This window comes from Bombina bombina, chromosome 11 (genome assembly GCF_027579735.1).
Source record: "Bombina bombina isolate aBomBom1 chromosome 11, aBomBom1.pri, whole genome shotgun sequence".
Lineage (NCBI taxonomy): Eukaryota > Metazoa > Chordata > Amphibia > Anura > Bombinatoridae > Bombina > Bombina bombina.
The window spans coordinates 169,937,976-169,961,917 of record NC_069509.1 but is presented as its reverse complement, the minus strand read 5'-3'; the positions used below and the strand labels follow the sequence as shown (position 1 = coordinate 169,961,917).

General features: G+C 38.7%; 1 protein-coding gene across 2 annotated transcripts in view; it reads right to left on the bottom strand.

Annotated features, from left to right (window-relative positions):
- LOC128642319 (transmembrane protein 180) overlaps window positions 1–23,942 on the bottom strand; it is a 57,720-nt gene that overhangs the window by 8,095 nt on the left and 25,683 nt on the right. For both annotated transcript variants that reach the window (XM_053695047.1, XM_053695046.1), the window contains exon 5: window positions 18,721–18,804. In XM_053695047.1, coding sequence (XP_053551022.1) covers window positions 18,721–18,804 — 84 coding nt within the window. The remainder of the gene's footprint in view (window positions 1–18,720; window positions 18,805–23,942) is intronic.

The following is a 23,942-nucleotide window of genomic DNA, read 5'->3' as shown; positions in this document are numbered from 1 at the left end:
GGAATTACTTCTACCATAGAGGGAACATCTTTGTTTAGTTTACTTATTAGGATTGACTACGCCGGTAATGTCGGAGTCGTCCAGGGTAGCAAAAACCTCTTCTGACACTGGATTAATTCACAGTAAAAAATCCGGACAGCTGTATCGCTGTCCGGTTCTATGTACAAGCACTCTGATTAAAACCCTCCGTCCCTTCTGAAAATCGGAAATGTTAGGAAAGTGGTGAGTAACTCAAATTGGCGCCACACATAGCTCCGCCCATCGTGGTCATTTCAATAGTAATATCCCGGTCGCCATTTTGCTATACAAACACACTGTGAAGTTAAACTACCGGGAGAATGATTACCAGACTGACCAGCTTCAGCTTTCTAGGCAGCTGCTTAGCCTGTGTGTCATAGATATCAGTGAAACCACCTCACTCAAAAGTCGCCTGAAGTACCGCCCATCGTGGGCGTGCCATTAAGTAATCTCCCGATCGGTTATTAATAGTTATGAAACCGCCGGGAGATGTGACTCACATATAAAATTCATCCCCAGTGCCTGCGTCAAAGCTGCCCATAATGTCTTCTAAGTCTCTAGGAGAATCTATACCTCTTTCATAAAGAGCCTAATTTCAATGAGGTCTGATCCAAATAAAAAATAAAGTGCCCAACCTTTTTCTGAGTTTTCTTTCTATCCCCAGTAATAAAACCAGCACTTACCTCAACTTCTGTCTGACAGCAAGGCAGTTCCCAGGTTTGAGAGGCCCTCTCCCTCACATGGACCTGTGAAATAAACGAAAGTCCTGAGTAAAGATCCCTCAGGTTTTCAGGATAAGGGCAGCATCAGTATATGGGAGGTGCAGTGAGAATTATGTCCCACCAGTTCCCATTGCTCTAAAGCCACCACTGCTCTACTGAAGAGACTGATATGGACTACGGCTACACCCTAGAACAAAGCAGCACAATCTTGTACTACTTTTAAAAATAATAAACTCTTGATTGAAGAATCTTTCTAACACCTAATTTACCACCTCCTTGCTCTTAACATAGGCAAAGAGAATGACTGGGGTGGAAGGGAGGAGATATTTAACAGCTCTGCCGCCTCCTCCAGGGCAGGAGTGTTATTCCCAACAGTAATTAATGATGATCCGTGGACTCATTGTGTCATTAGAAAGAAATTGATTAAATGATAATTTGAGCAACAGATATTGAAAACATTTAATATTTACTCATTTTAACTTTAATATCCATTTAAATTTGCAAAAGTACAGTGTTCTCATTTGTTCCTGACAACACAGGGAAGAGACAGCAGTATATGGTGCTTTAGAGACGATATATGGTTTGGCACATGGCTGCATCCGATTCCTTGTTTAAAAGGGCTAAGGAAATCAACAGGAAAGGGATGGAAGGAGAGGGGAAACATGACGGAGGCTGCAAAAACTCTTAAATAAAAGAAGTAGAGCACGTGTTCTTTGTATTTAAAGGGACAGTCTAGTCAAAATGAAACTTTCATGATTCAGATAGGACATTTAATTTTAAACAACTTTCCAATTTACTTTTATCATCAAATGTGCTGTGTTCTCTTGATATACCTTTGTTAAAAGCTAAACCTAGGTAGGCATATATGCTAATTTCTAAGACCTTGAAGGCCGCCTCTTACCTTAGTGCATGTTGACAACTTTTCACAGCTAGAGGGCGTTAATGTGTGTCATATAAATAACATTGTGCTCAATCCATGGAGTTATGAGTAAGCACTGATTGGCTAAAGTGCAAGTCTAACAAAAGAACTCAAATAAGGGGGCAGTCTGCAGAGGCTTAGATACAAGGTAATCACAGAGGTAAAAAAAGTGTATTAATATAACAGTGTTGGTTGTGCAAAACTGGGAAATGGGTAATAAACATTTAATCTATAATAATTTTGGGAGTAGACTGTCCCTTTTAGTACTGACATTTTCAGTATAGGTGGGGATGAAACAAAAAAAGCTATTTCAAATGACAAAATAAAAGTAATAGAGCTATTTGCAAACCATTTAATACACCTCATCAATTACAATGGATTACTGGGAACACGTTAAAGGAGAGATGAAAAAACACAGTTAAATGTCCCTTTATTAATCACTTGTAATACAAGCTCAAAAGCACCATTGGTAAGATGCCATATTGACTCAAATTTAAATTAGTGGAATAAAACATGGACGTCTGGGGTTATAAGCCTTTATCATGTTTTGTGTATGATTGCTAATATCGCTCCCTGTGCTATCCAAGTAAAGTATAGGGTGCGCTAAAAAAGACGCTGAAAGATGCCAGAAAGTGCGTTATATTTTGTGCGAGGTTTTGCAAAAGATTACACACCATGTGCTATTGATTGCGCTCCACTTGTAAACTAGACCAATTTGAGATACACGTCCCTTTAAGTAATGTACAGTTTCACCAAACCTATAACCTATTTCTTCTCTAAAAAAACTTCCTGATTAAAAGGGACAGTAAACACCTTGAAATTTCTATAGAAAATGTTTTCCCTTATCGTTTTATTAAACAGATCAATCACCATTACAGAAGGAAAATAAGTAAACTCAATGCATCTATATATATATAAAACGTTTATGTATAATTAAACTAATTTGCAATATACTTTCATTATTATTATTTATTTTGCCCCTTCATGTAATTAAGCTCTGAAAATTAAGCAGTCTCTTAGTCTCAGAACTTGAAATGCACCTGACTTTTCAAGGCTAACTGTGCTACATACATATCCCTAATTGGCTTAAACTGATAACAATGGCAAATCAATGCATTTTCTACTAATGTTATGACCATGGCTAGCCTGGTAGTCTGCTGACTAAAGCGCAGATTGGCTCCTGCAAATGAGGTGGGTGGAGTTGGGCTATTGAAAAATAATTGCAGTAAAAAAAAATGTTAATTTTAAAAAATGCTTACACTTGGCTGATATATTATTCTGTAGCAGCACAACAGAAATATCTAATAGTTACATAGTGTATACTGTCTCTTTAACTGCTTTTAATGATGCACGCTCCCTTGCAAGTCCCGGGACAGACCTGCTGATTGGCTGCTTAAAGTCCTTTACAATGGGGTGTGAATACTTAGGTCATTTTGAGCTAAAATATCTTACTTTTTCACATAGAGATGTTCAGATGATATTTCATAGTCAGCTTTTTACAGTTATGCTGCATCACTTTCATATGCTTCATATGGGTATCATGTCCCTTTAATAAGCAGAGAGCTGCCTTCTCCCTTGTTCATGAGTATGAGCGACACAATATCTCGATTACATAAAACAAAAAAAGCTCCCCCTATACTCTTCTTATGTATTGTCCGCTACTGAGAAAACCTTTAATGTGGGAGAAAAGTATGTGACATCACTAATCTGCTGAGGGCAGCCATAAGGAAATGTATCAGCAAACAATAGGCGCTTGTTAAACAGATGTACTGAAATGTGCCTATTATGTAGATGAAAGCGCAGCACTTAAACATGTAAAATATTTGCATGAATAAAAAAGTTAAAGTAAAAGCTCTTTAAACGGAATAACTTAAATTATGCTTACCTGATGATTCTCTTTTCTTCTGACGGGAAGAGTCCACAGCTGCATTCATTACTTTTGGGAATTCAGAACCTGGCCACCAGGAGGAGGCAAATACAACCCACTTTCCTCATTCCCCAGTCATTCTTCTGAGGGAACAAGGAACAGTAGGAGAAATATCAGGGTGAAAAAGGTGCCAGAAGAAACAAAAAATACGGTCGCCCCTTATGAACAACGCGGGCGGGGAGCTATGGACTCCTCCAGTCAGAAGAAAAGAAAATTATCAGGTAAGCATAATTTAAGTTTTTCTTCTTAAACGGGAAGAGTCCACAGCTGCATTAATTACTTTTGGGAAAACAAATACCCAAACTATAGAGGACACTGATTGCAAAACGGGCGGGTACAAAAGGCGGCCCCTTCTGAGGGCACCACAGCCTAAAACCCAAAACTCCCATAGAAAAAGCTGCTTCACTAGAAGCCAAAGGACAAAAAGGAAAAAGGCAGAGATAACTGCCCAACAGTTAAAACCAGCAAGGCCCTGCTAGAAACCTCTCAGGTTATTAGACTCAACCGAACCAAAAGCCTCTGAGGAGACGAAGTCGCGCAGCCCGCAAAGTTAAACTCACCCCCAATCAAAAGAAAGGGGAAACATCCACATTCCCCCAGCGGGGAAGAAAGAAGAATCAGCTAAATGAGTCCTAAAGGACCCTCAGAACCCAAAGGGACTAGGACCAAGAAAAGAAACTCCAAAAGAGTGAACCAGGACGAATAGGCCACCTATGAAAAGACCCTGCCGACCCAGCAAAGCAAAGTGAGGACTTGTAAATCCCCCTCTACCTAAAACAAAGGACCAAGAAATGTCCTGAGAATTTAAAAGGAGAAAAGAAAAATCCCTCCCCTACACAGAGCGCTCACTCGCACCCAGAATAGAGCAACCGAAAGACAAAACGTCCCAGGGAGCCGCCGAAAAAACAGCATCAGATATCTGAATATGCTCCTCCAAGCCATAGGCGTCCTGCTACAAATAAGGACATAACGACCACAGGTTGCCACCCTAGCTATGAAACCGCACAGGACCTTCTTTAGAAGAACTCAGAAACAGTGCAGGACAGGACCTTCCAAAAAAGGGACAGGAGACGAAGGAACCGAACCCAGAACCCAGTAGAGAAAACTACCCGCCGAGGAGGGATCCACTGTAAAGCCTCTCATTTAAAGAAAGTGCACAATAACTATTATACGCGGCTAAGATCAACAGATCAGACAGATCCCTGACTCTCGCTACGGACCCAACACCAAAGTGACTGATAATGTCTGAAAGACTTAGGGATTAAAAGTACCCAGAATCATTAAGATCTACAGGAAGGAAAAAGGGAGGGATCCAGCCCCCCAAATAGCACGGGTTTTATCACCCAGACACAGCCCCCTTCCTGAAGACGCAAGGCACTCCCAAAAGGAGACCCTCTACTGGAACTACCATAAAGGCATGGCACAAGAAATCTATCCCTTCACACTGACATCATGCACGTAAGGCAGGGGGAACAACCCCACTAAACAGAGGAATAAAAAGTAACTCCAAGCACAAGGCGGATACTAAGGAATGTCAAATTCACCCCCCAAAAGGAGGGAAAGTGAAGCCGGAACTTAACAGCTTGCTAGCACACAATCAAGGTGCAAATGACTGCAGTTGGTTTCAAACTGTAAACCTTTTGCTCGATAGACAGTTAAGCTAACCATCAGGCTACTACAGCGGGGCTGAAGCGTAAAGCTGTAGACAAGCTCCAAAGGACATTACCGAAAGAAAAACCATCCGGCCACTAAGGCCGGCCCAGTAAGAAGTCTAAATCTCCCTGCAAGAGAGAAAAATTACGCCCGTAGGAACAGAAGATGTCCCGGACCCGGGAAACTGGGCCGTCCCAATCAGTCCTAAGGGATGTGGATACAGACCCCCAAAATTCCAGTCAAAGATAGGACAAACAAACCTGGGCACCCAAAAACTCAGAGCCGGCTTAAACATTTAACAATCCCTGAGAAACCAATAGGTTACCGCATCCGGAGTGAACTTTGCACCACAGGCGATGCAATCAGTCATATTCAAGACACCTTGGACACTGAACTTTCACTAAGTGTCCCATACACAGAGAGCTTAGGACACCCACAGCGGGATACAACTCCAAACATAAAGGGCGATAACAAACATGATTAAAGTCCCCCCTGTTCAATAACCCCCCTCATGAGATATTACCCCTTGATTCCTTATAAAGATAAAGAAGTCCCACTCAGACCCTGACTTCATCGAAGTAAAATGTAACAATCTTACCGGAATCAACCCCGTGGAACAGGAACACAGCCCTTCAAGTGTGACAGATAGTAGCCTCGCTTCTGACATGGACTTGAGTGAATAAAGCAGGCAGCGAAACTCGTCAACGCTGATTGCTAAGGAGCTGTTAACGTAAGTCAGGATGGTTTCGCAGACAGACTCTCCCTGCATCTCTGGACTCATCCATGCTCTGAGAGGTTGACAGGATTACTTAAAACTCCAGTCCCATTTTGAAGAGTACTACCCTCCATAAGAGACTATATAAAAATCTTCTGACACTTCTCTGCCAACCTCCTGTGATGAAAGGCAAAGAATGACTGGGGGATGAGGGAAGTGGGGGAGGTATTTAAGCCTTTGGCTGAGGTATCTTTGCCTCCTCCTGGTGGCCAGGTTCTGAATTCCTAAAAATAATGAATGCAGCTGTGGACTCTTCCCGTTTAAGAAGAAAATACCCAGAAGTAAACATTTGTGTTAAACTGATACTTATGTAACTACTGAACATTGGATAAAGGCAACTCCCTAAAAAAGCTTTTTTTTGTCAGCAAAGCCCTGCACCAGTCACTTGTTTGGCACAGGAAGGGTTAACAGACCCTTTCCACTTTAACTAATCTGTCACAGTCTAGCCACTCCAGGCAAGCCTGTGACTTAGTTCAGTGGGTGCAAGGGTTAACAACACTCTCTAGTCTGTCCTAGACTTAGGAAAAAATGCCCAAACTTCCCTTTAATGCCACCCACACTAGAACTATCTCTAAGCTGCCACCACTTAAGATTAATTATATGGGAAATTATAAGGAAAACCAAGAAAATTAAATCCCAAAATACAATTTATAAAAAAAATAACTTAAAATCACAGTCTTAATACTACCAGACTCTTTCAGTAACGTAGTTGAAATATGAGACAAAGGCAAAAGCTTACTAAGTGAATATTTATTATGCAAAAAATTATTCACAGTGCATTATTAATAAAAAAAAAGATGTTAACAAATAGAATTATACACAAGCAAACAGTTTTAAAAATAAAAAGGAGAAATAACAGACCTAATACTTTCCTAGCCTATAAGTCTGCCCCAGGGAGATGGGCAAGAGAAGATGGTCACTCACGCTGTAGCAGACTCCCAAGTAGAATGAACAACTTGTATTGTTAAACACAAAATTTTATACCTGTTTCTCTGATATCAAATTGCTTGACCCAACCTCTTACTGAGGGGCTAGAAATATCGATTACCCTCTTTTGATAGAAATATCCACTCCCCTGTTTTTACGACGTCATAAAGTTCAGAGTCTCTGACTGAAATTATAGAACACCTTATAACTTCTGTTTTACATATTTAGCGCATACACCTATATAAGCAATTTCCCAGTGACATCATGAGAATTAGTTTGGTACCAAATATGACATGGTTGTCATATTTTCATCATCTAGTGTCATAATATGGCTAAAAGCATGTCTCAAATTGTACTAGTGTCCTCTGAATGACCTTATCTAGCTCTGGGTAGAGGCACTGCTTTTTGTCTCTTGTCCTGACACTTTTACTTGCTTGATGCATCAACATTTGGTCAAGTGGAACTTAGAAACTATTTATTAGGGGTCTGGCTTATCAAAGGGAAAACACACCAACACATTTCTACTGAAAAACAAATATTTTAGCACACAAGCTAAAGAAAATTAACCCTTTAGCATCTAAATCATGAAATATTCATGACAATATCCCATTAAAGGGACAGTTTACCCTCATTTTTTCTCCCCTTTAATTTTTCCCAATAGTCTATTTTACCTGCTAGAGTGTATTAAAGTGTTTATAAGTAGCTCCTTTACCTTTATATCTGCATTTGAAATAGCTGTTCCTACCTATACTGAAAATGTCTATACTTAAGTATTGGATATAGAAAAGCTGTGTAAACATAGCCAGCAAAAGCAATTAGACTCAGTATGATGTAGGAAAGATAATTAGAATTTTTTATTTTTTTTTTATAAATTGATCTGTCTAAGTATTAGGCTTTGGTATACAGACAGAAATAATATAACGAAGCACATGTGTGTATAGAAAGTGATAAAATAAAGTGATCTAATTTTCCTAAACAATCCCTTTTGATGTATTGTGGTTTCAAAGACCAGCTATTTTATATATAAAAACAAATCTAAAGTCAATTTCTCATACTTTTTATACTCTACAGCTGTCATTGAAAACACACAAAGGGAAAAGCTATTTTACAGTATACTGTACCTTGAAAAAGAAACTACCTTACTGAGCCCTTTATTTACTGATAAAGGGCCAGATTACAAGTGGAGCGCAAATTAACTGCGCTAGAAGTAACCTTTTTGCGCTTGTCGGTTTGCGCTCATATTACTAGTTGAAAGTAAACCGTTTTTGCTCTCACGCTAACCCGACAAGCGTAAAAAGCCAAAGTTAGAATATTGTGTGCGTGTCCACTTATTCCTCTATAAAAGTCAATGGGGGGAAACTTAATACCCCACTGTCTCACAAACCCGATCGCATATTCTCATTTGCAGTAACCCAACATGAATTTATTTCACATTTCAATGTTCTTCACATAGAAGAATATTTTCTATTTATTCATAAATAAATATTTCTACATATATCTGATGGTTTTTTTGGTAAAATATATATCTATACAATATATATATATATATATATATAAACACACACACATATATATATATATATATATATATATATATATATATATATATATAAAAACACACACATATATATATATATATATATATATATATATATATATATATATACACATACACACACATACACACAGTACATACATATACACACACATCTATTTAGAAATACAAATAACATATTCTACTATGTGAAGAACATTGGAATGTCAAATATTTACAGTAAATACAAAGTTAAAACCTTTATTAAAAATGAATATTGCATAAATATGCTTTTACATGTTTTCATCTACTTAACTGCTCAGGGCTCCAATGCACGAATATATATATATATATATATATATATATATATATATATATATATATATGTCTTTATATGTGTACATATGTATTTATGTGTTTATAAGTGTGTATATATATATATATATATATATATATATATCTGTAAATACACATATAAATACACACATATATATATATATATATACACACATATAAATACATATACACACACACACCAATACCAGCGGTAGGCCCGACAACTGCAAACCTCAGGAATAAATCCCTTATCGATTTGGCACAAACGTTTGCGCTCCACTCGTAATCTGGCCCAAAATATCTACATAAATCTGTTGCTAATTAGTCTATAAACCTGGAATGTGGATTGTTAATATGCTCTTCACTTTGTCACTTCCAGGTGCAGTTAATCATGTACATACAGCCACAGATGCACCAGGGATCTGATTGGCTGATTTATATGCACACACCTGAACTCTGCACCAGAGCAGGGACACAAGACTTGTAATCGAACTTCAAACTTACTGAGGTTATTTCCAGACTGCAATATCCTTTTAAGGCTTTCACTTCCTGCTTCAGTTTGCCTTCCAAGACAAAAGTCAACAGACATGTGGCCAACCCCCCCCCCTCAACTGTCTGCCATAAAACTTAAACAAATATATATATTAATAAAACAAAACTTATTTAAAAAGGGACAGTAAAGTCAAAATGATTAATGATTCAGATAAAGCAAGTACGCTGAATCAACTTTTCAATGTATTTAGATTATGTAATTTGCTTTGTTCGTTTGGTATCCTTTGTTGAAGAGTAAACTTAGGTTGGCTGATAGGAGCATCCACTGATCTTTAGCAGTCTATGGCAGCAGTGTTTGTAACTATGTATAACATTGCTATAAGCAAACACTGCTGCCAATGGCTAAAGACACGTGCACGCTCCTGAGCTCACCGAGGATTAGTCTGACAAAGGATATCAACAGAACTAAGCAGAATTTAGAATAGAAGTAAATTGGAAAGTTGCTTAAACTGTCATACTGTTTCATTTTGACTTTACTGAATAACTGAACAAACAAGAAAACGGTTTAAAAAAAAAATGATATTTTTTTGTAGTATTAAAAATATCTATCAGCTTATTTTCTGAGCTTTTAAATTTCCTGAAAGCTGCGCAGATGATGAAATATTTATAGTAAAGAGACACAAAACCCCAATTTTTTGTCTTTAATGATTCAGACAGATCAGACAATTTTAAACAACTTTCCCATTTAGTTATATTTTTCAAACTTGCTTTGTTCTCATTGTATCCTTTGTTGAAGGAGCAATGCATTACTGGGAGTTAGCTGAACACATCTATTGAGCCAATGACAAGAGGCATATATATGCAGCCACCAATTGGCAGCTAGCTCCAGCAGCGCTTCACTGCTTCTAAACCTACCTAGGTATATTGTTCAAAAAAGGATACCAAGAGAATAAAGCAAATTAAACCATAGAATCAAATTAGAAAGTTGTTTAAAACTGTATGTTCTATCTGAATCATGAAAGAAAAAGTCTGGGTTTTATGTCCCTTTAAATCGGTGTAAGCCGCGTATGATGTTGACACTGTAATAAATGACTGACATTTTATAGCCGAGCTGTTCTGGATCATTACTGTAGGTTGGACAAGTTTGCGGAATGCAATGTTGCATCATAAACAGGTAAAGTTAGTCTGTTACAAATAAAACAGCGGTGCTGGGGATGTTCCTGCTATGGGAGAAAATACAAATTTATAGGAGGAGCTCAGATGTTCGTTAGTGGCCTGGGGCGACTTCAGGTCGTGATATTTTACTGAGTGGTATAGCTGGTTTTACACCCCCTGATGGACATTAAAGTCATTGTTATATGCACAGTATATATCTGCAATTAAAGGGACTGTACATTCAAATTAAACTTTAATGATTCAGATCATGCCATTTTAAAGGGACAGTCTACTTGACGTTTTTTATTGTTTATAAAGATGGATAACGCCTTTACTACCCATCCCCCAGCTGTGCACAATCAACATTGTTTTATTACTTTATAACCTCTCTGGCTGTCAAAAGCGAATAAAACGCACACAGGCAGACACTGCTAGTTCATATGTGCCCTATAGATAACATTGTGCTCACTCCTGTGGAGTTATTTAGGAGTCAGCACTGATTAGCTAGAATGCAAGTCTGTATCTAAGCCTCTGCAGACTTCTTCCCCCTTATCTCAGTGCTTTTGACAAAGTAATCACAGAGGTAAAAAGTGTATTAATATAACTGTGTTGGTTATGCAAAACTGGGGAATGGGTGTATCCTTATAAACAATAACAATTCTGGAGTAGACTGTCCCTGTAAACAATTTTCCAGTTTACTTAAGTTATCGAATTTACTTTATTCTCTTGGTATCCTTTATTGAAGGAGCAGTGATGCACTACTGGGAGCTAGCTGAACAAAGAGTGAGCCAATGACAAGAGGCGTACATGTGCAGTCACCAACCAGCAGCTAGCTCCCAGAAGTGAATTGCTGCTCCGAAGCCTAACTATGTATGCTTTTCAACAAGGGATACAAAGAAAATGAAGCAATTTGGATAACAGAAGTAACTTGGAATAATGTTTATAATTGCATGCTCTGTATGAATCATGAAAGAAAAATTTGGCGTTTTGCATTGCAGTACTTAAACGGACGCAAAAGATCTGTATAGAAAATAAATGTTTTAAAAACATTTAGAGCTTTGTCAGCAAAATGTGCTATTGTTTTGCAGTCCAGAAACACACCCCTCAAAAACCTCCTGCACTAAACAATCACTATTTAGCATATTGCAGGGTTGTGGATGTGAATCTCGTAGGGTGCACCCAAGCCTAACAGTAAAAAAAGTAACATTTACAAGAAATGTTTTGCAGTGCATAAACGTGTTAGTTATGGGAATTTATATAAATAATAAATATATAAGATTGCTTGTCTCTATGTTCCAGGCTACAATGAAGTCCTCAATCTCATCCTCATATCTCACCCCAAGAAAAATACACCGCCTATACCATACAAAAAAAAAAAATCAGTGTTGGCGCGGCGGACATGTAAACAGCGGTGCAGCGCATATGTGGTGGTGGTGTAATTCCATCCAAAATGTATGTAGAACAATAATTGCTGAAATAGTCAGTACTGGAAATCCAACTACCACTCCACCCTCTGATATGGTTATTGAACAAGCCCCCTAAAATTAAATATAAGCTATATCTTAAATTGTTCAATATTTTGACCAATGGAGTAAAGGTCTTCATAGTCAAAAATTGGAGGCATAAAGAAACTCCATCCATAAATATGTGGGTTAAAAAAGTGTCCGAAATAATAGAACTAGAAGAATATTACTACCTGACACATAACAAAAATTTAAATAAATGTAGAGATATCACATCTTTGGGACTATTATGTCCAAAACAAAAATAAAAAGAAATTGGGAACACCTACGGAATACATTAGAAATAGTGTAGGAATTAACACTGTGTGAAGACAATTCAGATGACATGGGCAGGGGTGAGGAAGAGTCAGAACTTAACTGTTATAAATTAATATTATTTCATTACCAAATACAATATTGTGTACTTATGCGCCTCCTCCAGTAAAATATCAATTACCACTCGGGACTCTATTTGGAAAGTTCTTCACTAATCCTAGGTGATAAAACAATTCTTTACATAAAAGACTGATAAGCAAATAGGAGGAGGTTGCTTAGATAGTACCGACAAACTTTATACTTTGTTAATCATTTATACAAAAAATAACTATCGTTGTATGTTAGATAACAGAGCTGCACCACCAAATATATGTAAAATTGAACTAGCTACAATAAAGTTGTTAAAAAAAACCCCAGAATTTATGTTTACCTGATAAATTTCTTTCTCCTACGGTGTGTCCGGTCCACGGCTTCATCCTTACTTGTGGGATATTCTCTTCCCCTACAGGAAATGGCAAAGAGAGCACACAGCAAGAGCTGTCCATATAGCCCCCCCTCTGGCTCCGCCCCCCAGTCATTCGACCGACGGTTAGGAGAAAAAGGAGAAACTATAGGGTGCCGTGGTGACTGTAGTGTATGGAATAAAAAATTTAAAACTGACTAAAAGCCAGGGCGGGCCGTGGACCGGACACACCGTAGGAGAAAGAAATTTATCAGGTAAACATAAATTCTGTTTTCTCATACATTGGTGTGTCCGGTCCACGGCTTCATCCTTACTTGTGGGAACCAATACCAAAGCTTTAGGACATGGATGAAGGGAGGGAACAAGTCAGGTTACCTAAACGGAAGGCACCACGGCTTGCAAAACCTTTCTCCCAAAAACAGCCTCCGAAGAAGCATAAGTATCGAATTTGTCAAATTTGGCAAAAGTATGCAGAGAAGACCAAGTCGCTGCCTTACAGATCTGATCAACAGAAGCCTCGTTCTTGAAGGCCCATGTGGAAGCCACAGCTCTAGTAGAGTGAGCTGTAATTCGTTCAGGAGTCTGCCGTCCGGCAGTCTCATAAGCCAATCGGATGATGCTTTTCAGCCAAAAAGAAAGAGAGGTAGCAGTAGCTTTCTGCCCTCTCCTCTTACCAGAATAAACGACAAACAAGGATGATGTCTGTCTGAAATCCTTTGTTGCTTCTAAATAGAATTTGAAAGCACGGACCACATCTAGGTTGTGTAACAAACGTTCCTTCTTCGAAACTGGATTCGAACACAGAGAAGGAACAACTATTTCCTGGTTAATATTCCTGTTGGAAACCACTTTTGGAAGAAAACCAGGCTTGGTACGTAAAACTACCTTATCTGTATGGAATACCAGATAGGGAGAAGTACACTGCAAAGCAGATAATTCAGAAACTCTTCTAGCAGAAGAAATAGCAACCAAAAACAGAACTTTCCAAGATAGTAACTTAATATCTATGGAATGTAGGGGTTCAAACGGAACCCCCTGAAGAACTGAAAGAACTAAATTTAGACTCCAAGGAGGAGTCATAGGCCTGTAGACAGGCTTGATTCTAACTAACGCCTGTACATCTGGCACCGCTGCCAGACGTTTGTGTAACAAAACAGACAGAGCAGATATCTGTCCTTTTAAAGAACTAGCTGACAAACCTTTATCCAAACCCTCTTGGAGAAAGGAAAGTATCCTAGGAATTTTAATTTTACTCCAAGAGAATCCCTTAGATTCACACCAACGGATATATTTTTGCCATATCTTATGGTAAATTTTCCTAGTCACAGGTTTTCTGGCTTGAACCAGAGTATCTATAACTGAATCTGAAAACCCACGCTTAGATATAATCAAGCGTTCAATTTCCAAGCAGTCAGCTGCAGAGAGACTAGATTTGGATGTTCGAATGGACCTTGTACTAGAAGATCCTGTCTCAAAGGTAGCTTCCATGGTGGAGCCGATGACATATTCACCAGGTCTGCATACCAGGTCCTGCGTGGCCATGCAGGAGCTATTAGAATCACAGAGGCCTTCTCCTGTTTGATCCTGGCTACAAGCCTGGGAAGGAGAGGGAACGGTGGAAACACATAAGCTAGATTGAACGACCAAGGCGCCACTGATGCATCCACTAGTGTCGCCCTGGGATCCCTGGATCTGGACCCGTATCGAGGAACCTTGAAGTTCTGACGAGACGCCATCAGATCCATATCTGGAGTGCCCCATAGTTGAGTTAACTGGGCAAAGACCTCCGGGTGGAGTTCCCACTCCCCCAGATGGAAAGTCTGACGACTCAAATAATCCGCCTCCCAGTTGTCTACTCCTGGGATGTGGATTGCAGATAGGTGGCAAGAGTGATCCTCCGCCCATTTGATGATCTTGGATACCTCTCTCATCGCCAAGGAACTCTTTGTTCCCCCCTGATGATTGAGGTACACTACAGTCGTCATGTTGTCCGACTGAAATCTTATGAATCTGGCCTTCGCTAGGTGAGGCCAGGCCAGGAGCGCATTGAATATCGCTCTCATTTCCGAAATGTTTATCGGGAGGAGAGACTCTTCCCGAGACCATAGACCCTGAGCTTTCAGGGAGTCCCAGGCCGCGCCCCAGCCTAAGAGACTGGCGTCGGTCGTGACAATGACCCACTCTGGTCTGCGGAAACTCATTCCCTGAGACAGGTGATCCTGAGTCAACCACCAGCGGAGTGAGTCTCTGGTTACCTGGTCTACTTGAATCTGGGGAGACAAGTCTGCATAATCCCCATTCCACTGTTTGAGCATGCACAGTTGTAATGGTCTTAGATGAATTCGAGCAAAAGGAACCACGTCCATTGCTGCAACCATTAATCCTATTACCTCCATGCACTGAGCTATGGAAGGCTGAGGAATAGATTGAAGAACTTGACAAGTGTTTAGAAGCTTTAATTTTCTGACCTCTGTCAGAAAAATCTTCATTTCTACAGAATCTATTATTGTTCCCAGAAAAGGAACCCTTGTGGATGGGGACAGGGAACTCTTTTCTACATTCACCTTCCACCCGTCAGACCTGAGAAAGGCTAACACAATGTCTGTATGAGCCCTTGTTTTGTAAAGGGACGACGCTTGGATTAGAATGTCGTTTAGGTAAGGTACTACAGCAATGCCCCTCGGTCTTAGAACCGCTAGAAGGGACCCTAGCACCTTTGTGAAAATTCCGGGAGCAGTGGCTAAATCGAATGGAAGAGCCACGAACTGGTAATGTTTGTCCAGAAAGGCGAACCTCAGGAACTGATGATGATCTTTGTGGATAGGAATATGCAGGTACGCATCCTTTAAGTCCACGGTAGTCATATATTGACCCTCCTGGATCGTTGGTAAAATCGTCCGAATGGTTTCCATTTTGAATGATGGAACTCTGAGGAATTTGTTTAGAATTTTTAAATCCAGAATTGGCCTGAAAGTTCCCTCTTTTTTGGGAACTACAAACAGGTTTGAGTAAAAACCCAGACCTTGTTCCGCTGTTGGAACTGGGTGTATCACTCCCATCTTTAATAGGTCTCCTACGCAATGTAAGAATGCCTGTCTCTTTATCTGGTCTGAAGATAAGCGAGACATGTGGAACCTTCTCCTTGGAGGAAGTTCCTTGAACTCTAGAAGATACCCCCTGAGAGACTATTTCTAGTGCCCAGGGATCCGGAACATCTCTTGCCCAAGCCTGAGCAAAGAGAGAAAGTCTGACCCCTACTAGATCCGGTCCCGAATCGGGGGCTACCCCTTCATGCTGTCTTGGTAGCAGCCGCAGGCTTCTTGGCCTATTTACCCTTGTTCCAGCCTTGCATTGGTTTCCATGCTGGTTTAGGCTGGGAAGTGTTACCCTCTTGTCTAGAGGCTGCAGAGTTAGGAGTCGGTCCGTTCCTGAAATTGCGAAAGGAACGAAAATTAGATTTGTTCTTAGCCTTGAAAGGCCTATCCTGTGGGAGGGCATGGCCCTTTCCCCCAGTGATGTCTGAAATAATCTCCTTCAATTCTGGCCCGAAAAGGGTCTTACCTTTGAAAGGAATATTAAGCAATTTTGTTTTGGACGACACATCCGCCGACCAAGATTTTAGCCAAAGCGCTCTGCGCGCCACTATTGCAAAACCTGAATTTTTCGCCGCTAATTTAGCCAATTGAAAAGCGGTATCCAAAATAAAAGGAATTAGCCAACTTTAGTGCGTGAATTCTGTCCATGACTTCATCATATGGAGTCTCCTGTTGGAGCGAATTTTCTAGTTCCTCGAACCAAAAAGACGCCGCCGTGGTGACAGTAATAATGCACGAAATTGGTTGGAGAAGGAAACCTTGCTGAACAAATATCTTTTTAAGCAATCCTTCCAATTTTTTATCCATAGGATCTTTGAAAGCGCAACTGTCCTCAATAGGAATAGTTGTGCGCTTGGCTAACGTTGAAACTGCCCCCTCAACCTTAGGGACTGTTTGCCATGCGTCCCTTCTGGGGTCGACAATGGGGAACATTTTCTTAAATATAGGCGGTGGAACAAAAGGTACACCTGGCTTCTCCCACTCCTTGGTCACTATGTCCGCCACCCTCTTGGGTATCGGAAAGGCATCAGCGTGCACAGGGATCTCTAAGAATTTGTCCATTTTGCACAACTTCTCTGGAATCACCAAAGAGTCACAATCATCAAGAGTAGTTAGCACCTCCTTAAGCAGGGCGCGGAGATGTTCTAACTTAAATTTAAATGCCACGATATCAGGTTCTGCCTGCTGAGAAACTTTTCCTGAATCAGAAATTTCTCCCTCAGACAGACCCTCCCTCACTGCCAATTCAGACTGATGTGAGGGTATAACAGATAAATTATCGTAAGCGCCCACTTGCTCATCCTCTGTATTTAAAACTGAGCAATCACGCTTTCTGGGAAATGCTGGCAGTTTGGATAAAAGATTTGCTATAGAATTATCCATTACTGCAGTTAATTGCTGCATAGTAACAAGCATTGGCGCGCTAGATGTACTAGGTATTGCCTGCGCGGGCAAAACTGGTATTGACACAGAAGGAGAGGATGATGAACTATCCCCACTACCTTCATTAGAAGAATCATCTTGGGCAACCTTATTAAATGTGACAGTACTGTCCTTACTTTGTTTGGACGCCATGGCACAATTTGAACATACATTTAAAGGGGGAACCACCTTGGCCTCCATACACACAGAACATATGCTATCTGAAGGTACAGACATGTTAGACAGATTTTGGCAGGCTATTAATGCAATAAAAAAGTTTTTAAACAAAACCGTTACTGTCTCTTCAAATAATAAAAAGAGCACACTTTATTTCTGAATGTTTGAAAAACTATGAAGGAAATATCCGATCTTTACAAAATTTACACCCCAGTGTCTTAATGCTTTGAAAGTATTGCACACCAAATTTCTCTAACCCCTTAAATGAGCAAACCGGAGCTAATTGTTCAATGTACCGGTTTAAACACACTACAGTCCCTGCCACAGACTTTGCTGCGGCTTTTACCTTCCTTGGGGGTTATTCACCACAGAAATGAGCCTTCCTGAGTCCGTTTTTCAGCCACAGGACCCTCTCACATGAAGCTGCATGCACTGCCTCAAGAAGTAACTGCGCAACTGAGGCGCGAAAATGAGGCCTCCTCCCTCTGCATACCAGAGTGAAGGGGCCTTCCTGACTAGATTAGGCGTCTAAACAACTGCCAGGCGTAATAAAACGTTCCCAAAAGTGTTTCAAATTCACAAAAACACTCCAAATGTCATATAAATATGATATAAACCAATCGATTTAGCCCACAATAGTGTCAACCATCATAGAGCCCATTTTATAAGCCTTCATTCTGTTATGAGTATAAGAAAATGGCTTACCGATCCCATAAGGGAAAACTGACAGTCTTCTAGCATTACTATGTCTTGTTAGAAAAGAGACTAGTCATACCTAGAGCAGAAAAGTCTGCAAACTGTTCCCCCCAACTGAAGTTCTCTGGCTTCAACAGTCCTGCGTGGGAACAGCAATGGATTTTAGTTACTGGTGCTAAAATCATACTCCTCTTTTAACAGAACTCTTCATCAATTTCTGTTGTAGAGTAAATAGTACAAACCGGCACTATTTTAAAATAACAAACTCTTGATAGAAGAAATAAAACTATAACTAACACCACATACTCTTTACCATCCCCGTGGAGATGCTACTTGTTCAGAGCGGCAAAGAGAATGACTGGGGGGGGCGGAGCCAGAGGGGGGGCTATATGGACAGCTCTTGCTGTGTGCTCTCTTTGCCATTTCCTGTAGGGGAAGAGAATATACCACAAGTAAGGATGAAGCCGTGGACCGGACACACCAATGTAGGAGAAAATATATATATACATACACACACACGCGAACGATTGCCACTATGCTGTACTGCAGGGTATCACACTATAATACTGTTACTAAAAACTGAGAGGTACCAGAATCCAGATATTTATTATTGCAAAGATAGGTTACTTACTTGCGTTTGTATCTTGCTAAATCAGCATCCACAATATCGGCAAGTGGTAAATTAAACACACTGAACGTGGCAGAGACGAGTACCCTAAAAATAAAGCAAAAAATACTTCTTAAAGGAAATGTAAAATGACCATTAAATACAGTATAATTGTATAATCAATAAATGCAGAATAGAAAGAAATGCAACACCACTTACTCGGTATTTTAAATAAGCAGTAGATACTTTCTCACAAATTTCAAAATTAGCTTCAATTTACTGCCTCCCTGTATCATGCGACAACCATCAGCCAATCACATACTCATATGTATACACTGAACTCTTGCACATGCTCAGTAGTAGCTGGTGCCTCAGAAAGTTTGTATATAAAAAGACTGTGCACAGATTGATAATATAAGTAAATTAGAAAATCTTTTAAAACTTCACACTCTGAATCATTACATTTAAAATTTTGACTTCTGTGTCCCTTTAACATTCAGGAAAACCTAAATATATGTAACATACAAGGACCTTAAAGGGACATGAAACCCAAAAGTTTTCTTTCATGATTTAGGTAGGACATACAATTTTAAACAACTTTTCAGTTTACTTCTATTATCAATGTGCTTCATTCTCTTGGTATAATTTGTTGAAGGAGCAGCAGAGTGCACTACTGACATCTAACTAAACACATGGGTGAGACAATAGATTTTTTATATGCAGCCACCAATCAGCAACTAGAACCTATGTTCTTTGCTGCCACTGAGCTTTCCTAGATAAAACCTTTCAGCAAAGGATAACAAGAAAAGGATGTATGGAGAGAGTGGTGTGTACTCAGTGGACACACCACGCCCTTAGGGGCGCTTCCTCAGTTCCAATATAATAGGTGATATGGTAGTGCTTGTAATATCTCAACAAAAAAACCAGGCCTAAATCTAGAAATATGATAATAGCAACAATTATAAAACTATAAATAAAACCCTAAAAAAATCTAAAATGTGGACATAAGTAAGTAACCACAATGCTGAAAATGACATTGGTAAAAAACATATATATATATATTACTTAAATATAAACATAGATTGGAAAAAATAATAAAATCAATTCAAAACCAAATAATGATAATGTGAAAGTCTATGAGCCCAGGGTAATGACAATTCCCAGATGTTTGAGGCTGCACTCTGTCAAAGGATGGCTATCCTGTAGTATGGAATCTAAAAAAGAATAAAAAACAGAGGCGCCACCATGGCCTAATATCGCCGGTACAGGTAAAATGAGCAGCAATATGAGAATGTGAATACTCACAAACATAAAGCACCCCACTGGTGCTAGTAGAGCAGACTGACACTTCTCAGTGGTTCAGAACACTGTATCCAAAGCGCAGAGACAGTCAGGTATCCTCTGACACTCCAATGTATATGTGCCTATGGATGGAGGAGAAAGCAACACGACATGGCCCAATATCATCAGGACAAGGGGAAAATAATACCAATAGCTTGCACTTACAAGATGGTGGGCACCTGCAGGTGCAATCTCAGCAAACTGGAACCAAAACGTCGCCCAGTAGACTTAAAACAGCAATCCTCAACAGGAACCAGGATCAATGATATAATTTATCACAGGAGGTGATAAAACACACACAATAGCAAGTGTATAAAAGTATAAAAAGTCTTTATTAGCACAGCGACGCGTTTCTCAGCCTGCTCAGGGCTGTTTCATCAGGTTTCCTTTATCCATAGGCACATATACATTGGAGTGTCAGAGGATTCCTGACTGTCTCTGCGCTTTGGATACAGTGTGCTGAACCACTCTACTAGTACCAGTGGGGTGCTTTATGTTTGTGAGTATTCACATTCTCTTATTGCTGCTCATTATACCTGTACCGGCGATATTAGCCCATGGTGGCGCCTCTGTTTTTTATTCTTTTTTAACAAGAAAAGGAAGCAAATTAAATAATAGAAGTAAATTGGAAAGTTGTTTAAAATGGTATGTTCTGTCTAAATCATGAAAGGAAATGTTTGGGTTTCATGGCCCTTTAAATTGAAAATAATCATTATGCGCAAAATGTAATGTTTATTGCCTTATTCAATATAATAATCACGCTTCTCTTCACAGGTATTTGTTTTAAAAAAAATAAAAAAATGAAATAGCTCTATCCATAGACCCCTATGCACAATCACTCCAGAGGCAGAAACATACAAGTGCATGCTGCTTGGCCCTTATTTAAAGGGGCAGTCTAGTCAAATTTAAACATTCATGATTCAGATAGGACATGCAATTTCCAATTCACTTTTGCCATCAACCTAGGTAGGCTTATACGCTAATTTCTAAGCCCTTGAAGGCCACCTCTTATCTAAGTGCATTTTGACAGTTTTTTTTTACAGCTAGACAGCGCTAGTTCATGTGTGCCATATATATAACATTGTGCTCACTCATGAGTCAGCACTGATTGGCTTAAATGCAAGTCTGTCAACAGAACTGAGATAAGGGGGCAGTCTGCAGAGGCTTAGATACAAGGTAATCACAGGGGTAAAAAATATATTAATATAACCGTGTTGGTTCTGCAAAACTGCATCTATCTTTTTAAAGACTGTCCCTTTAAATAGCTAGTTCTTCCCAGAGCAGCACAGACTGTCAAATCCAGTGATGTTTAGTGCATCTTCACAATCAATCTGCACGTGCACTAGTGACTAGGGAAATGCACATACACGCTGAGGCTGTACCGGGAACAGCTTGTCATGTGGGCTGTGTGGAAAGGGAGTTAATATTATTTTAAATAATATAAATAGAAGGAAATTATAGAGACAAAGGTATTATTATGCATAGATATATGTTCTGATCTCCACTTGAATGTGTTTTTAAAGGGACATTAAACACTTAATAAATACTAGATAGAATGATGCATTTAACAAAATATTAGTCTTGTAGATGTATTTTTTTTTAAGTTTCATTAGCTGTTTAAATATTGACAAAATAACTGTAATGATTTAGTGTCTATAAAACAATGGAAGCCGCCATTTTGTAACTTAGGTTACCTTCTCTGCTGTGGCCAGTTAGAGACAGTTATAAATAGGTCACTAGCATGTGCAGCCAATGGCTGTGTAGAATATAACAGTGTTCTGCACTTTCATTCTAACAGGAACTGAAAAGCTCACAACTTCATAATGGAATTACAGGAAAAGGGGACAAAATGAATATATTGCAGAGGTTTTTTTTTATGTATACAATTTATCATTTTATATACTATATGTTTAATGTCCCTTTAAAATAACTCCAATCCTGTGCATGCCTGGATCTCCCCAATGTCACAAATGTCTTTCAGGGTATATCCCTACAAAACCAAGAAACTAACAATACTGTTTTTCATTCTCTGTTCGTCAAATGATCTCAAATAACTCGGCCACATCCAATGAGGATATTTTTAGACAGTAAAATAAAGTGCTGCATTCCTCTCACTATTTAAAGCAAGAAACAATGAGCGTGACAGGACAAACAGGTTTTGTGTTTCAATATTTCATAAATGACATCAGTAGTTTTATCAACCTGTTCAAGTAATCTATAAGATCATGAATCCAAGAGAGATTTTTATAACCCACATTAAAGGGACAGTATACACTATTTTTTCTTTGCATAAATGTTTTGTACATAATATATTTATTTAGCCCATAAAGTTTTAAGAAAAAAAAAATGTATAGTTTTGCTTATTTTTAAATAACATTGCTCTGATTTTCAGACTCCTAACCAAGCCCCAAAGTATTATGTGAATACCGTCAGATACCTTCTCCAGCTTGCTCCTGTTTGTGTAAAGGGTCTTTTCATATGCAAAAGAAGGAGGGGAGGGGGGAGTGTCTGATATTTCCCACTTGCAGTGGACTTTCCAGCTGCCTTTTCAACAGAGCTAAACTGAGAGCTTCTAAGAAAGTTTTTAAACAGTTTTATACTGGATTTTTATATCAGTATCTGTGCATCTTATTCTTTATAGTAGTGTCTATTACATGCAGTTATATGAAAATGAGTGTATACTGTCCCTTTAATCAAAAATTTTCACTTCATTTTGGTACAAGTGAAAAATGGAAGAGAATAGTTGTGTAGTTTTGTCATTTTTTTAAAGAAAAACAAATATTTTGTGATTTATATCATTTACATATTATGTGTCGTCTGCATTTTCACAAATTATTAAAAACCCAATCAGAAGCTGTTTCAATGGTCACTTAGGTAGAGCTAAACATTTATACAAAAAAAGTGCACAAAATACAAGGGGTGTTGTACGAGTTAATCGCACTGTTTCTGATAAAATATAAAAAGGTATTTTCTAATTAATGACACACATAATATAAAGCAATTGACACACCCAGCTGTGCATGAAATGTACACAACTGAATGCTGCAGCTGAAAAAAGCTTTTGTATCTCAGACTGGTTATGATGGGGTTAACAAATTATATAAACTGTAGGAACCAGACAGATGGTTAACAACAATTCTGGTGCAGGGTTAATTTTGTTGACCTCAACTAGACTAAAATGACTATAAAACTAAAGAAATTCTAATGACTAAAATACGACTAAAACGACATTTTAGTCAAAAGACTATGACAATTTGCTGACAAAAAACATTTTCTGCAAGTTGTTATAATCAATCCATATTCAATTACTGCTCTTTTGTAAAATTTACGAAACTTCATTTTATTAAATTTTAAGATAAAGACATTTTATATACCACAACAGTTAAATCTGTTAAATTTGTATTGCATGTTCAAACCTTAATATCACAAATAAAAACAGGTTAATAAACCTTTACTCCAGGAGTATATAATGAGTTTGGAAGTTCTAGAGTAGTGCTAATATTGTTGCTGAAACGTTTTTGAATCTGTGAACAATCAATTGATTCTTCCTATAGAAATAAGCGTAACCCACGAGTATGAGTTTAGGTTATGCTGTGCCTGTGCTAGCTGCAGAAACTTTTTGTTGTGTTGAGTTACTTGTTTTAATTATTAACAGAGAACTGTTATAGTTTTTATATTAGGTAATATGTGCGATACAGCCAATACAGTTTTTTTTTTTATATTTTAAAAGTTGCACTTCTGTTTGTTTATGAAACTTGGTTTTATTTCATTTTAAGTTTAATAAAGATGTTACATATCACAACGGCTAAATCTGTGTCTGTATTGCATGTTTAAACCTTAATACCATAAATATTACCATGTGTTATGCTTACTCCTGGAGTATATAATCAGTTTGCAAATTATAG